The sequence below is a fragment of the Mobula hypostoma genome, chromosome 5 (assembly GCF_963921235.1).
Source record: "Mobula hypostoma chromosome 5, sMobHyp1.1, whole genome shotgun sequence".
In the NCBI taxonomy this organism is placed as follows: domain Eukaryota; kingdom Metazoa; phylum Chordata; class Chondrichthyes; order Myliobatiformes; family Myliobatidae; genus Mobula; species Mobula hypostoma.
In genome coordinates this window covers 78,986,718-79,002,590 of record NC_086101.1, presented here as the reverse complement: position 1 = coordinate 79,002,590, position 15,873 = coordinate 78,986,718, and the positions used below count along the sequence as shown (strand labels likewise).

The window sequence follows — 15,873 nt, the reverse complement described above, 5'->3', positions numbered from 1 at the left end:
TCTCCCTGTACCTCGTGGTATAAATGCTGACGGACCCACTTAATAGCTTTTTTTTTCTCCCTCCCCCCCCACCCCGTGGAGAGCAGCAGCTCTGGGCATCTCATTTGGACCCTGTGGTTTATTATCCCTTCCTGATACTTAAGCTTTCATCCACACATTTACATTTTAATTGGGTAGTGCACCATCTCTAAGGAGGAGATAGGAATTTGCAGTCATGTAATGGTGCAAGTGGTTATTCCTGTGATCTTTAAAAAAAATTTTTAATCTAATTATTTTTTAAGCAAATAATTTCTTATGAGGACATGCATCTGTTTTTAAAGCAAGAATGCAATGCGGAGTTGCATCTATAAAAGATTAAAAGTTATCAGGATCAGGGGAAAGCTACCAAACACAAACGATCTTTCTAGGCACTCAGGCCATATTCCAGATGCATCATGAGGTCGTCCATTTTGACCTCCAGCTCCCCAGATCAGTGCAACAGCACAAACAGCTCGGAGGCATCCTGCCGCAACAGCGGGCTGAATTTAGAACTGTATCCCCAGGGGAAAGCTGGAGGGAGAAGTAAATCATTTGAGTTTAAAGTTCACAATTCTTTCAGAGGCGCAAATGGTTTCACCTCTGTTTAATTTTAGGCTCTTGTTTTATTGGTTTGAGGGATGATATGAGATTGACTGTAGATACAAAGAAATAAAAGTTGAACATGATATGTGATTCTCAAAATATAAAAAATACAGAATGTGTTGGAGCTACTTGGCAAATTCATAGATGAAGAAAAAGAGTAAATGCTTCTGGTCAATGACCTTTTGTCAGAATCTGGCTTGTGATTACTGATGTTAGTTGTGGCAGCAGTACAGTGCAACTACATGAGCACTAGGTTATAAACAAAAATAGCAAAAGACAAATAATGTGGTAGTGTTCACAAAGTGGTCAGAAATCTGCTGGTGGAAGGGAAGAAGCTGTTTTTAAGTCGCTGAGTATGAGTCTTTAAAGCGGAGGTTGATAGGTTCTGGGTTAGGGCGTCAGAGGTTAGCAGGAGAAGGAAGGAGAATGGGGTTGAGAGGGAATGAAAGGGTTAATATATGGCATATGTTTGATGGCCCTGGGCCTGTACTCACTGGAGTTTAGGGGACTGAGTGGGAATCTCATTTAAACCTATCGAATATTGAAAGGCCTAGACAGAGTGGATGTAGAGAGGATGTTTCCTAGTTGGGTGAGTTTAGGACGAGAGGGCGCAGCCTCAGAACAGAGGGGCGTCCATTTAGAACAGAGATGAAGAGGAGTTTCTTAAGCCAGAGGATGGTAAATCTGTGGAATTCATTGCCATGGATGGCTATGGAGGGCAGGTCATTGAGCCATTAAATCAGAGTTTGATAGGTTCTTGGCTAGTTAGGGTGACAACGGTTACGGGGAGAAGGCAGGAAAATGGGGTTGAGTGAGATAATAGATCGGCCAGGATGGAAAGGTGCAGCAGACTTGATGGGCTGAGTGGCTTAATTCTGCTCCTATGTCTTCAGGTTTACGTGCCTCCTCCCTGATGAGAGGGGGGCATGTCCTGGATGGTGAAGGTCCTTAATGATGGATGCCGCCTGCCACACACTATCTGTAGATGATGGGGAGGGTTTGCCCATGATGGAGCTGGCTGAGTATGCAGCCTCTTGTGAAAGTGGAGCCTCCATACCAGGAGGTGGTGCGACCAGCTGGAATTCTCCCTCCCCCCCCCCACTCATACCAGGAGGTGGTGCGACCAGCTGGAATGCTCCCCCCACCCACAGTACATCTGTAGGGTCTTCAGTGACATACCAAATCTTCTCAAACTCCTAATGATGTGTAGCCACTGGGGTGCCTCCTCCTTGATTGTACCAATTTATTTATTGAGATACAGCATGGAATAAGCCCTGTGGCCCTTTGAGCTGTACCACCCACCAATCCCCTGATTAAACCCCTGCCTAATCACAGGACAATTTACAATGACCAGATAACCCACCAACCGGTACGTCTTTGGAATGTGGGAGGAAACCCACACAGTCATGGGGAGAATGTACAAACTCTTTTCAGGCAAGCAGCAGGATCATGGCAGCTCAGGCAGCAGCTGAAGAGAAAGCAGCAGCGTTACAGGGTGAAGCACCAACTCTTTTATCCTGCACGTACGCTGCCTGACCTGCTGAGTATTTCAGTCAGCAGCAGGAATTGAACCTCGGTCACCTGTACTGTGAAGCGTTGTGCTAACTGCTGTGGTGCAGAGTAGATCCTCTGAGCTGTTGATGCCCAGGAAGTTGAAGGTGCTGACCCTTCCCATGAAGAATGGTGTGTAATTTCCCTGCTTCCTCCTCTTGAAGTCCATAATCAGTTCTTCAGTATTAGGATGGGTCTGATGAAGTTCACAGACTTCAATGCTCAGGTCTGTTTTAGAACTGGAAATGGTTTATTATTGTCAAATGTATTGAGGTACAGTGAAAAGATTGTCTTGCATATGGTTCAGATCAATTCGTTGCTCAGTGCTTTGACGTAGAACAAGGTAAAACAATAACAGAATACAGAATAAAGTGTAGCAGTTAAACGCAGACAGACAATAAGGTTAAATATCATAACGAGGGAGGTTGTGAGGTCAAGAGTCCATCTTATTATGCCAGGGAACCATTCACTGTAACAGCTGGTTAGGTATTACCTGACGTACTCTTTTTGTTTATTTCAGATTTTCAGCATTTGTAAGTTTTCTTTGGTTTTAGATATCTGGATTGTTTTGTTTTCAAGTCCATGGCTACATGTCTGAAGTGCAGATGTTTCTGTGGGATGTGGGTATTGCTGAAAAGGTCAGCTTTTATTGGCCATCCCTACTGTCCTTGTGGTGGTGAAGTGTTTGATATAATTAACCTGATTTTGAAAGTCCCCTGGTGCTGTTGGGTAGATTTTTAAACAATAACAGCAAAAGAGCAATCCAAACTAGTAGGAAGTGTTACTTTCTGAGCTTGCAGCCCGTGCTCTTCCCTTACATTTGTTGTCATTCTTTGGGGTTGAAGTTAGGATATAGTCCTGTTGTCTGAGTAATCTTGGGCATAGCTACCAGTTTTCCAGCCGCATGTGCATTTGGACCAATTCCAGAGCCATTTAGGTGATGTGGTCTCAAACAATCGATCGCTCATTTGAAACCTGTCGATTTAGAAGAGTTTTGAAATGTGAATCTTCTTTTTCCTCTTCCAGCAAGGAAAACCTTTCGTATTTGACAAAGTTTTTTCTCCGAACACAACCCAGGAGCAAGTTTACAATGCATGTGCCAAACAGATTGTTAAAGGTAGGTGGTGTAGTCCATTGCTTTCATGTTACTGATATTAAAGCCATTTTGTGATGTAGAGAGAGAGAGAGAGAGAGAACAGAATTAGGAACAATTGTTTTCAGTGCCAATTGCAGAAGTATTTTTCTCCATTCTCTCAATAGTATATACCAGTGTTTTTGCTTTCTACAAATATATTGTGCAAAGTAATATTTGTGTTCCAAATATGAACTTTGTTTTCTTTTCTACACAAAAACAACTACTTCCTGCAACATCTTGCATGACATGAAGAACAGGTAAATGCAACCATAGATCAGGCCATCTGAAACCCCTACCCTGAGTGGAAAGAACAATCACCTCTATAAGTCTATTTCTTCTGGTGAATGAGAAGTCTGATAGTCATTTCTAGAAACTATATTTTTTTGGAAAAAGTTTTTTTTAACCCAAGTGCATAATTTGAAATGTTAAGGTTTAGTAATTTTGTGAGAATTTATTTGGAGCTTCCAAGGGATGTGACATCTTGGTTTTTGGACTATACCAAGTAAATAGGAGTTCCAATTTTGCCTGCGAACTCAGTGATTAATGCATAAGATCCCTGCATACTTAAGTCATTTGCAATTTCTTTCCATTTAGATATCAGTCTGCATTTTGGTTCCTTTTACCAAAGTACATTGCATTACAGGCTATTTTTCAGGTTTTTGCCCATGCACTCAGCCTATCCATTTCCTGTTACAGAGTCCAAATATCCTCATTGCAACATGTCCTCCTACCAGTTGGATCCTTTACACGCTGCTCACTAATGTTTATAGTAAGTCATTGAAGGCCAGGAACTGCAGCTGCATTCAGAAGTATGTGCATTTCTAATCGTTGCCCACAGTCACATTTGTATCTGTACAAGCTGAGTGCCTGCACTTGCTACATCGATTCCCCCATTTGTTACCAGGAAGCAGGTTCACGGGTTTGGTGAGTGAGACAGAAGATACTAATTACGAATAAGCACATTCATCATTTATTTACAAACAGTAAAACATTCAACCAAACATCTAAGTCCCCCCCCCCCCTGCCCAAGTTACATAAACTACAAAACTGAACATTCAGCAAACAGATACTTGGCTTAGAGTGCACGTAAGGCCTCCTGTATTTGCAGCATACTTTCCCAATGGTTCTTCAGCACTGGTCGGGGACTCACTGTGAAAGTGAGTGACCCAACGACAAAGGAGAGGCACCTGAAACTGGACACTGGCGCTGTGTCACACAAGGCAAACAATGGGAAAGAGTTGCTGCATCCTTCAAACAAGCCAGTCGATGACTAGCATGGTAGAAGCGGCTTTTGCCAGACAAGTAGACTAACACCACTGCCCCCCTCCCCCCCCCACATGTGACACACTCCCTGCAGTATAGTTGTCAAGATTTTGAGGAGCACGTAAAGACTGTTTCAAGTTAATTACAGTAGATTTTGAAATTAATTTTTTTAAATTAATATTTGAAAAATTAAACTCTACTTGCAAAGGTGTCACCTCAAAATTGAATGATTGAGCCAAGCGGCCTTGTGCATTGAAGTAAATGGGCTTGCAGATGTTGTGCCTACTCCAACATGGCAGAAGATCTGTGAGCAGATTTGCCCAGAGCAAATCCTGCTGGTAGTCCACAAGCTCTTGGTTCAATGCCAGAACACTTTGACAGATTCACCAGCTAAAATCCCGGTGAGTTTTTTGTCAGTCAGCATAGAGTGTAGATTTGCATATAGCAAGTTAAAACTGGTAGTTTGTGGCATCATGAACATTATGTACCATGTCCTATGAAGTAGGCAATCATGGTCTTCCTCCTGTCTTTAATCTGATCTCTATTCATCACCATGATTGTTCTTGGCAAATGTTTCTGCAAAAGTGGGCTGCTGTTGCCTTCTTCTGGGCAGTGTCTTTACAAGACAGGTAACCCCAGCCATTATCAATACTCTTCAGAGATTGTCTGGCGTCAGTGGTCGCATAGCCAGGACTTGTGATATGCACCAGCTGCTCATAAAACTATCCACCACCTGCTCCCGTGGCTTCATGTGACACTGATCCCGGGGGTGGGGGGAATGGGGAGATGTGCTAAGCAAGTGCTACACCTTGTCCAAGGGTGACCTGCAGGCTAGTGGAGTTTGTGGCAGTGGTATTAAAACTGGGAGAGGATTTGATGGAGATACTTGAAGCATATTGGAGCTGGACCAAATGAATAAAGAGAAACTAGAAATGTTAAGAACCAGAGAGAACAGGAACAAAAAAATCTTGGGATAATGCTAAAAGAAAAATTGTTATAATCTGGAATTCACCGTGGGATGCAGATTTCAAAAGGAATTACACAAATAATTGAAGTCTTTTAAGAAAAGTTAACATGGGGAGAAACCACAGAATAACTGGCTGACTTTTACAAAATGCCAGCATCAACTTAATGGGCCACACAGTTTCCTCCTAGGCTGTGAATTACTTCTGAAGTGGAATGGTTATTTATTGTTTGAATTAAGTTACAGTAGTTTAAAATATTTTGAGTACTAACATGCTTTTGATAGGGTAAGATTTCAGTTGCTTACATAATTAATGCTACTAATCTATTTATTTCAGATGTGCTTGACGGTTACAATGGAACTATTTTTGCTTATGGTCAAACATCTTCTGGGAAAACACATACCATGGAGGTAAGTGGTTGATATATTCCCTGAGGTATCCTTTCAAAAGCAGGAAATATTCATTCTTGCCAATGCCTTTGACATGAAATCCAAATGAGGAAACTAAATCTATTTCTCACCTCTTGCTCTTCAGTGCTTTTTCCCTATCTGTGTAGGTGTATCAGATTGCCTTTTGATCACTTCAGTACTCCTACCTTCAGGAGCCATCTGTGGCATATGCTTACAGTTATTTTTATGGAGCTAGACCAGAAATTACATTAGATATAATTTAGCTTGCTGCTTGATTCTGTTTAATGATCTTATCAGAATTGCTCTAATCACAGGATAGGATCACAAAGAGCGTTTGTAGAGGAAAGATTCAGTTAATGCTAGTGCCTCATTGCAGTTGTAATTTTTATGCCAATTTTTCACTTATTCCTCTTGCTTTTGACGAAATGACTCACCTTGTTCAACTAACTAGTCTTATAATTTCTGCAATAACAAAACCAAGCCAAGGCTGGCATTGGTCTTCGGCCAAGGTTACAACACCTGCAAGTTCACCTCGACCAGGAGTTCCCAACCTTTTTCATGCCATGGACCCTTACCATTAACGGAAAGGTCTGTGGACCTCAGTTTGGGATCCTCTGAACTAAACTAACCAGACATACCGACTTGTGTTCGCTGTAAGCCAAATCCTTGGTAGCTCTTCCAGAGTTGATGTCAAATTTCTTGTTCATGAATGGGGGAAGGCAAAGAATACATTTATATTTTTTGTGCAAATTGTAGGAAGTTATATTCCCATTACTTTCAAACTCAAAAGTAGGCTTATTTTATAATGTTATCTGCATAAGCAGGGAAAATAAAAAGATCTTGGCCAATGTATTGAAGAAAACTTCAACATGATTACTTAGCTTTGTGTTGGAAATAATTCATCTAGTTCAAAATTCTCAATAATAATGTGCTGAATATGAAATGATAGTTGGCACATGCATTGATGAAACTAATGGCCCCAGAGAAGCTGATATTATGGAGAACTGAGTTTGCTCTCGCAGGTATCGAAGGAGTAACTCTCCTTTCTTGGCTGCGATTTCTCACCACCCTTTGCTGACGCATTGCTCACACCTTTCTTGATGCACTTGGGAACTGTTTTCTTCCTCCCAGCAATTAGTAAACTATGTTACGCACACAGGTTTACCTGAAATATTAATCCTCACCAAAGATGAGCTTTTTGGTGAAAGCAATCAATACACTTTAATTGTGTTTGGAATTGACTAAATTATGTTTTTGGATTATAAGGCTGTTTGATGTACTTTACACAACAAACGGTCTGCCAGAGGAACACAGTGAGTCCCTGATGTTTCCAATATATTTTAAAGGTTAATGGTTTGGGTCAGAGGTTTCTAACCTGAGGTCTATAGAGTGATTCATGGCATAAAAAGGGCTGGGAACCCCTGGTTTCTTATTTTGGAAGTGAAACTAATATGCAGTGGTAGGAAAATGACTTTTTCTTTTCATTAAATAGGACAATTTGCAACATAACTTGAGGACCTTGAACAGTGTTTGTGTTTTGTTGATTTTTATATCTTTAGGGAAAGCTTCATAATCCTCAGCTGATGGGCATTATTCCAAGGATAGCTCATGACATCTTTGATCACATCTATTCCATGGACGAGAATCTAGAATTCCACATTAAGGTTTGTGAAGTCTTTCTTCAATAATTATATCGTGACAACCCATTGACCAGTTTGCATACTTAAGCTGAATTTGTACCTCTATTGGTGTCAACTGGATTTGAAGATAATAATGTAGTCTTCTAGCAGTCTGAACCATATTGGTTCCAGGGTAATAGCTGAAGACAGCCCAGATGTTTGGAGTTTCTTCACTTAATGTTAAAGGTGATTCCTTCTGCTTCCTGCCATATATCTTATATGCAGCTGGTTGAGGCAAGTTTCAGATACCTTATAATTAATTCTCTGTGGAACCTTTGAGTGCCACTATCTGGAAAGTGAGGCTCCTGATTAAATAAGATACACTTCAAAATTTTCTCTCCCTATTTCCAAATCATATTTGCTTCTCCCCCACCCTCCCTTCAAATTCTGTCATTTCTAATTCAGCATCCCACAATTCCTTTCATTGGTGGCAGAAACTTTAATTTTAACTCTTCAGTTTCTACTCCCTTTTCCTCTTTTAAGAAGCTCCTTCAAACTAGCTGCTTTGATAAATTCTTGGTCCCTATAAGCTCCTAAATATTTTGATGTCAAATTCTGTTTGATAATGACCTTGCGAAGTACTTCAGCATGTCTTACCACATCATTGGCCCTAAATGAATACAATTTATCGTAGGCGCCCAAATTGTTAAGAATCAAGATGGCAACATGTTCCATGGTATTCTGCTGTGACTCTGGTAACAATGTGCAGGTGAAGAAGACAGTACGTGCTGTTGGTCATAACTTTGCAATCAAAATGTAGTTGGAAAATGAATTGCAGAGGAAAAGTTTCCTGAAGAAATGAGACAGTAGGTAATAATTAGGAACATTTATGGTCCTAATGAAAGCAAGTTAGCAGCCATCAATTGCAACAAGACTCATTATAGAAGTACTCTGTCTTTATGATTGTACAAAAACTGGTAAATAAGTGACATTGTAATGCTGAAACTTGCCTTGTTTTAGATGAGCACAAGAGATTCTGTAGATGCTGGAAATCCAGAACAATGCACACGCAAAATGCTGGAGGAACTCAGCAGGTCAGGCAGTATCTATAGAAATTAATAAATAGTTGGAAGTTTCAGGCCGAGACCCTTCATCAGAAAAGGTCTCAGCTCGAAACACCAATTGTTTATTCATTTCCAAAGATGCCAAAGTTCCTCCAACATCAAATTTCTTCAAGGTTATGATCTTATTTAAAATACCTTGTGTTTTGTTTCAGGTTTCCTATTTTGAGATCTATTTAGACAAAATTCGGGATTTGCTGGATGGTAAGAGATTGTTTTTGTCTTTTTGAAGGAAGTTTAATGCTTCGATAAAAGTGAAAGATCTATAAGTGCCTGAAAATCATAGTATCCTATCACCTACCTGAAACACTCTTGGTCACGAGGGATACATATAGTATCATGGACTCTTGAGGTAAATAAATTGGTAATTTTTGAACCCTACGACATCCTGTTAACAGTAGTGAGATTAATGTGGGAGAAGAATTAAATTGATTGAGGGAAGAATTAGGTCAGGTGGATAAACTTCCTGGACTGCTTCAGATCTCTAATAGGGCTATTCAATAATCTGGCCTGCTGGTGTTAGTGGTGGAAGGATCGATAGAGATTTAAACCCGGTGTTCCCAGCCTGACGTCCACAAACCCTTTGCTTAATGGTATTGGCCCGCATAAAAAAGGTTGGGAACCCCTGATTTAAAGAGATCTGAGACTTCCTTAATTCATCAAGTATTCCAAAATTTCAAGTCTACTCTGGCTAATGTAATCTAGCTTTTGAGAGAATCTCAAGTGTATGGGAATGGAAATTTGTGAACATTGTAATAAGACCTAGGAAGAGAATTAAGCCATTCAGCCTATCGAGTCTTCTCTGCCATTCCACCATGGTTGAGTTATTATTCCGCTCAACCCAATTCTCCTCCCTTCTCCCTGTCACCTTTGACACCCTTACTAATCAAGAACCTATCAATCTCTGCCTTACGTATACCCAATGACTTGGCCTCCGTAGCTGTCTGTGGCAGTGAATTCCACAGATTCACCACTCTCTGGTTAAAGAAATTCCTCCTCCTCTCTGTCCTAAAGAGATGTAATAGTGAACCTTTAGAACAAAGGCCCCAGTCTGGGGTCTACGGACCCTTTGCTTAATGGTATTAGTCCATTGCATTAAGAAGGTTGGGTACCTTTGGTATAGAAGACATTTGATAGAGTGTAACTAAACTGCTTGAGGAATTCAGCGTGTCAACCAGCATCTGTGGAGGAAAGGGACGACTGATATTTTGGGTGTAAAACTGATTCATATTCCAGCATCTACAATCTACAGTCCATTTCACCCATCCAACATTAATGTGTGGGGTTAGACATGAAGACAGATGGGGTATGAAAGGAAATATAACCACACAAATAGAGAAAATTTGGGGGATGAAAGTATGAGAAAAATGCATATTCTTCTTTAGGCAGAATATGTTAATGATAATTCTCCACAAGAAGTGTAGGTTTTAGAGAATATCATTAATGTAGAAAGTGGTGAGACTTTGAAGAAGAGGGAGTTGAGAGTGAGCAGCAATTTTAACCTCCCTCAACTGTTTAGACCAACAGCTCCTCCAGCACATTGTGTGTATTGTTTAGACCAGTGACTGTTTTTTTTTGTATATAGCTATGAATCACCCTTTTCATTAACATATATTACACAAGAATATGTTTTACTGTACACACAGTATTTCCATCCATCTTAATGTTGTGAACTCCAAAATTGATTACCTTTTTCAAATGAAAGTAAAATCTTCCTCATGTAAACTGCATGTATTCCAGATGACCCTCTTCTTAATAAAAGAAGCAGCAGAAAAAGAAATATATTGGATGCATTACTTCAACTGAATATCAGCTGATTAAATTCTAAACTAAATTAAGTTGTTTTATTTCTTGTTGCAGTTTCAAAAACAAATCTTTCAGTACATGAGGATAAAAACAGAGTACCTTTTGTTAAGGTGAGATTTATTTCTGAATACTCTACAATCTTCATGGTTGCAACAAAGAATATGATGGTGGCTTGAGTCAGTCCGGTGTAGGCTGTAAATAGCCATCACCCTGCATTTAAGCAGAACCTGCAAGAAAGGACAGTCTTATTTTAATACTGTTCAATGAATGTGTTAGCACGTGGCCAAGTGGTTAAGGCGTTCGTCTAGTGATTTGAAGGTCGCTGGTTCGAGCCTTGGCTGAGGCAGCGTGTGTGTCCTTGAGCAAGGGTCTTAACCACACATTGCTCTGTGACGGCACTGGTGCCAAGCTGTATGGGTCCTAATGCCCTTCCCTTGGACAACATCGGTGGCATGGAGAGGGGAGACTTGCAGCATGGGCAACTGCTGGTCTTCCATACAACCTTGCCCAGGCCTGCGCCCTGGAGACCTTCCAAGGCGCAAATCCATGGTCTCATGAGACTAACGGATGCCTATATCAATGAATGATTAAATAGTTATGTATTAATGTTGTACACAATATTGCAGATATCTCATTGATATCAGATTGTTTGTCTGTTTATTTATTGAAATACAACACCACCCAGCAATCCTCCAATTTAACCCCAGCCTAATCGTGGGACGGTTTACAATGACTAATTAACCTATCAACTAGTGGGTCTTTGGACTTTGGGAGGAAGCCAAGGGGTCATGAGGAGAACGTACAAACTCCTTGCAGGCAAGTGTGGGAACTGAATCCGGGTTCATAATGGAATTTGAGGGCACTGTAGTGTAGTGGCTAGCACAACACTTTACAGTACTAGCGATGTGAGTTCAATCCCCACAGCTGTCTGTAAGGAGTTAGTACGTTCTCCCCGTGATCACATGGATTTCCTACAGGTCCTCCGGTTTCCTCCCACAGTCCAGGATGTACCGGTTGGTAGGTTAATTGATCATTGTAAATTGTCCTGTGATTAGGCTAGGGTTAAACCGGGGATTGCTAGTAGCTTGGCTCAGGAGGCCAGAAGGGTCTATTTCGCACTGTATCTCAATAAATAAAATTTTTAAAAATTCCAACTCTTGCAAGCAAGTCAGTGGATGAGTGGTGATCCAAAAATGTTTGTTATGGTAAACATGCCAAAACTGATTAAATAAGGTGGGAACTTAAACCAAAATGTTCTGGGCCTCAACCAACAGACGAGCACTGGTGAATCAGCAGATATGCTTTTCTCCCCCCAAAGCTGTCAATGGCATCACAACCCTTTTCCATGATGGAGTACCAACCACCTCTATTCAAATTCACATACTTTACTCACAGAATCCTTCCAATCTCATTTCCACCCCATAATCACATTTAATCCCCATTCTCCAATTCCTACTCCCAACTCCTGTCCAGTCTCAGGCCAGTCAGGTGAGTTTCCTGCCTGATAGCTGGTCAGACAACTACAGCTAAGAAACAAAATTTGTTACAGGTTGGGCTGTTAAAGCAAAACCTGTTCCCTAACTCAACCCCAGCTTCCTCCCAGTCTTGAATGAAAGCTTCATTGTTTGGATTGAGTCAGTATTGGCCCTGCAACGATAACAATCTTGAATTTCTTATGATTGTAATGCATTAGTTAAACTTCAGTTGGTTCAAAAATGATCAAAATGTACGCAATGCACCAATGTCTCAAAGTAATCATTACCAGAAGAAGTGGGAATAATCAAAATTTTTAGGATGAGCTTTCAAATTAATTTTTCTGTTGCCATTTAACATTATATTTCTAGTCTCACTTGTGTTCAGGCTATTAAATGCCCTAAATTCTGAAAAATGATAAGGCGTCATCTTTTTAGTAACACACTGAAAATGCAGGTCGGGCAGCATCTGTAGAGAAGAATAAACTATCAACATTTCAGGCCGAGAACCTACATCGGAACTTGTGATTATGGCATTAATTTTTAGCGGGAGCTACTGATGCAGGTTTTCTCGGCTTGCCTTTCTCCCTCCATAATTTGACATAAAATTACTGTTCCAAATTCCATTCACTGCAAATGCAAAGATAGAAATTGTTGGCAATGAGGGTTTTCAGATGAAATTTGAAATGGCAAAATTCAATGTTCTAAGTTTTGCAAATACTCTCACATTAAATAGATCCTGTATGCAGTGCACTCATGCAGATTAGATAATAGTTGTGGATTTTAAGAAAGCAGAGAATCTCCTATGATGTTTCCAGATGTTTGGATAAAAATTATTTTGTAAGTAATGGGGGCAGTGTACAGATTTATTTCGTTGTCAAGATTAGCTACCTTTAAACCACCCTTATGGTCTCAAATTTAAACTGTTCTAAGCATAGTTTGAGGCTAACTTGATTTAGTTATTGCTTCAGTGGTTCATCTATCATAATAAAGGAAAATCAATACAAGGGGTTTGTGTGATATCGCAGACTGGTATCATATTGATTAGAGAAACTAAGACAACTACGCTTATTAACTCCGTGGCCGTACTGCTGTCTGGCTTTAGCCAAACCAGTTCAATAACCAATTTAAATGTGTGCATCTTTGCAATGATGGATCTTGCACGACAGTGTGGTCCAGTGGTTTAATTTGATATCAGAAAATGTATACAGTATACAACCTGAAATTCTTACTCTTCACAGACATCCACGAAACAGTAAAAACCCCAAAGAATGAACGGCAGAAACATCAGAACTCCAAAGCCCCCGTCCCCCTCCCACGCACAAGTAGCAGCAAAAGCATCAACCGTCCCTGTCCCCTTCCCTCCCCCCACTTGCGGCAGCGAAACACTGACCCCCCCCCACCATGAAAGCAATAGCAAAAGCCCCCTTGATCTGGAGTCCATCAAAAACTACTGTCCATCCCAGCACTTCGGTATCTCAGACAGGCTCTCTCTCACTATCAAGAGAGGGAGATATTGCTCCTGCAACAACGAGAACGGGAGACCACAGCTCACTGTTTCGATATTACGGTCTTCAGTGTCGCTTCTCTGAGTCTTTTGACTCGAGGACTGACAGGCTGTCACTGCCAGGATGATGCCAAATCAATCATTGGAAATAACCGGAACAACACAAAGGGACAATTGTACCTGTGCTGGTTCTTTGAAAGAGCCATGGAGCTATTCACATTCTCCTCATCCTTTCTCATGATCCTGCTAAATTCTGCTTCTAATGTCTTTAGTTTTTTGTAAATTACGAATAAATCTGCTTTTGTTACCCGCTGAAGCAATGTGTCCAGATTATAGAAACATAGCGAATAAACTGATTTCTCTAATTTTTCCTCTGGCGTTATGCTGGTGGAATTCCTGAACAAAGGGCCCGAGGAAGGAAGGCACAGGGTGAACTCACCTGGCTGGGAAGTCAGCTGGATGGCAGGAAATACTCAACTTAGCAGCTTAGAGTAACAGAGCCTCTTCAAAACAGAGTCCATAGCACCATACTGTACTTATAAGCAGTTCATACCCAATTTTGTTGAAGATGCAAAGAGAGACCGTACTATTTTGATAGAAGTCATAAATTACAATGAAACAATGAGTTAAAATTAATAGGCAAAACTCTTGTAAGTGGATTTCATTTTGGAGATTTAGACCAGTCTGGGATCTACAGACTTCCTCGATTAATGGTAGGGGCCATGGCATAAAGAAGGTTGGGAACCCCTGATTTAGACCTTTTAGGACATTTAGACATTGCTCGTATCCTTAAGTGAAAATCTAGAACCAGCAGTGACCAAAAGAGACGACTGCAGCCATAAGCATGGATCATGACAGGCCATTGATAACTATAGAAATACTCAAAAATTTGATGGAACATTGGTTTTATATTGTAGGGAATTAAATGGTCATATAACACAGAAACAGACCCTTAGGATTCCCAGATAATCACGTACGCATTTTCATGAATTCTACATTAATCCCATTTTTCTATTCACGGAAATGAATGTTATCTTGCTGCTCTACAAAGGTCCATTCAGCCCAGACGTTGAGTATTCTTTGTGTATTACAATTGGTGAGGGGCAGGTTAACCTCAGATGGAGTGCACTGGAATGGTACCTACACGTTCAAGGCTCAAATGAGTCAATTTCATTCCAGTTGTACAATGAACCTGGAAGATAAAGGAACTCTGAAGATTTTGAGATAATAAGGGAAAGTAAGAGTAGATGAGGATAAACTGTCTTGCTGATTTGCATATCTAGGGCCAGGTCTGAGCATAATTATAATAATTAGCACCAGACTTTTCAGGAACCAAGTTAAGGAACACACCGAATGCGGAATTAGTGGAAGTTAGGAATTCTTTTTAGCGAATGACAATTGGTACCAGCCAATTGTTTATATTTGAAATTGATACAATTTTGTTAACTACAACTGTTAAGGAGATGGTGAAAATATGAACTTGTAGATATAGATCAATGTCCAGCCATGATCTTAGTGAATATCAGGCTGGACTCCAGGAGCTGAACACCTCCTCCTCATTAACTTCTTTGCCCTTCTCTGAAAAACCTGAGAGATAATTTGGGAAAGTGTAGAACTAAAAGGAATTGATTTAATATTTCAATGTATGAGCCACGCTATTAATTCATTTTTGGATATTTTTCAAATATTAGTCATAAGTAACAGCTGCTGCCCAAAATTATTTAGGTGTGTAATTTTCTGCTAAAGAGTGCTATAAAAATATCACTTGATTTCTAACTGTCAAAAGGTCTATTTAGTTTGTTAGTTTTGCAAGTCTTTGGAAATTTTCCACTAATATTTTTATTTAACAATTTTCTAAAAGGGATGTACGGAGAGGTTTGTTTCTAGTCCTGAAGAGGTGATGGACGTTATTGACGAAGGAAAGGCGAATCGTCATGTAGCTGTTACCAGTAAGTTTTTCCTTGTTTTTATTGCTGGTTTGCGGGCTTTGTGGAATCTGGTTTCATTGCAGAATGAAATTAACGTTCTGTAACTTCTGAAATTTACTCCCTTCGAGAAAGAAACTAACATTCTGCAGAGGAGTAAATTCCTCTGAGAAGAATATTGCACTGTAAATATCCTGGCTGATATTATCTGAAGGGCTTCTTTCTTAAAATGGATCTCTTTCATAAGAGGCAGTTAATTTCCTCATTATAAATAATAAGCAAATCCTTGGACCACCATTGACAATAATTTTGTGGGTGGTGGGGTAGGGAAGAATTTTCAGCTTCTTTTCTGGCTGCGAATTTTGAGAAGAACATCAATTCTTTGAGGTGAACGTGTCAAATATGTTGCAGACTAAGTGGACTTTAATGGAAAGAGATCTTTAGTCTAAAGAGATGAGTCACTGCTGTGGAAAAACAC

At 40.2% G+C, this 15,873-nt stretch overlaps 1 protein-coding gene across 1 annotated transcript in view; it reads left to right on the top strand.

Moving 5' to 3' along the window:
• LOC134346844 (kinesin heavy chain) overlaps positions 1-15,873 on the top strand; it is a 146,359-nt gene that overhangs the window by 52,352 nt on the left and 78,134 nt on the right. Inside the window, exons 2-7 of the mRNA XM_063048589.1 lie at positions 3,199-3,289; positions 5,872-5,945; positions 7,505-7,609; positions 8,841-8,889; positions 10,546-10,601; positions 15,332-15,419. Of these exons, the coding sequence (XP_062904659.1) occupies positions 3,199-3,289; positions 5,872-5,945; positions 7,505-7,609; positions 8,841-8,889; positions 10,546-10,601; positions 15,332-15,419 (463 nt within the window). The remainder of the gene's footprint in view (positions 1-3,198; positions 3,290-5,871; positions 5,946-7,504; positions 7,610-8,840; positions 8,890-10,545; positions 10,602-15,331; positions 15,420-15,873) is intronic.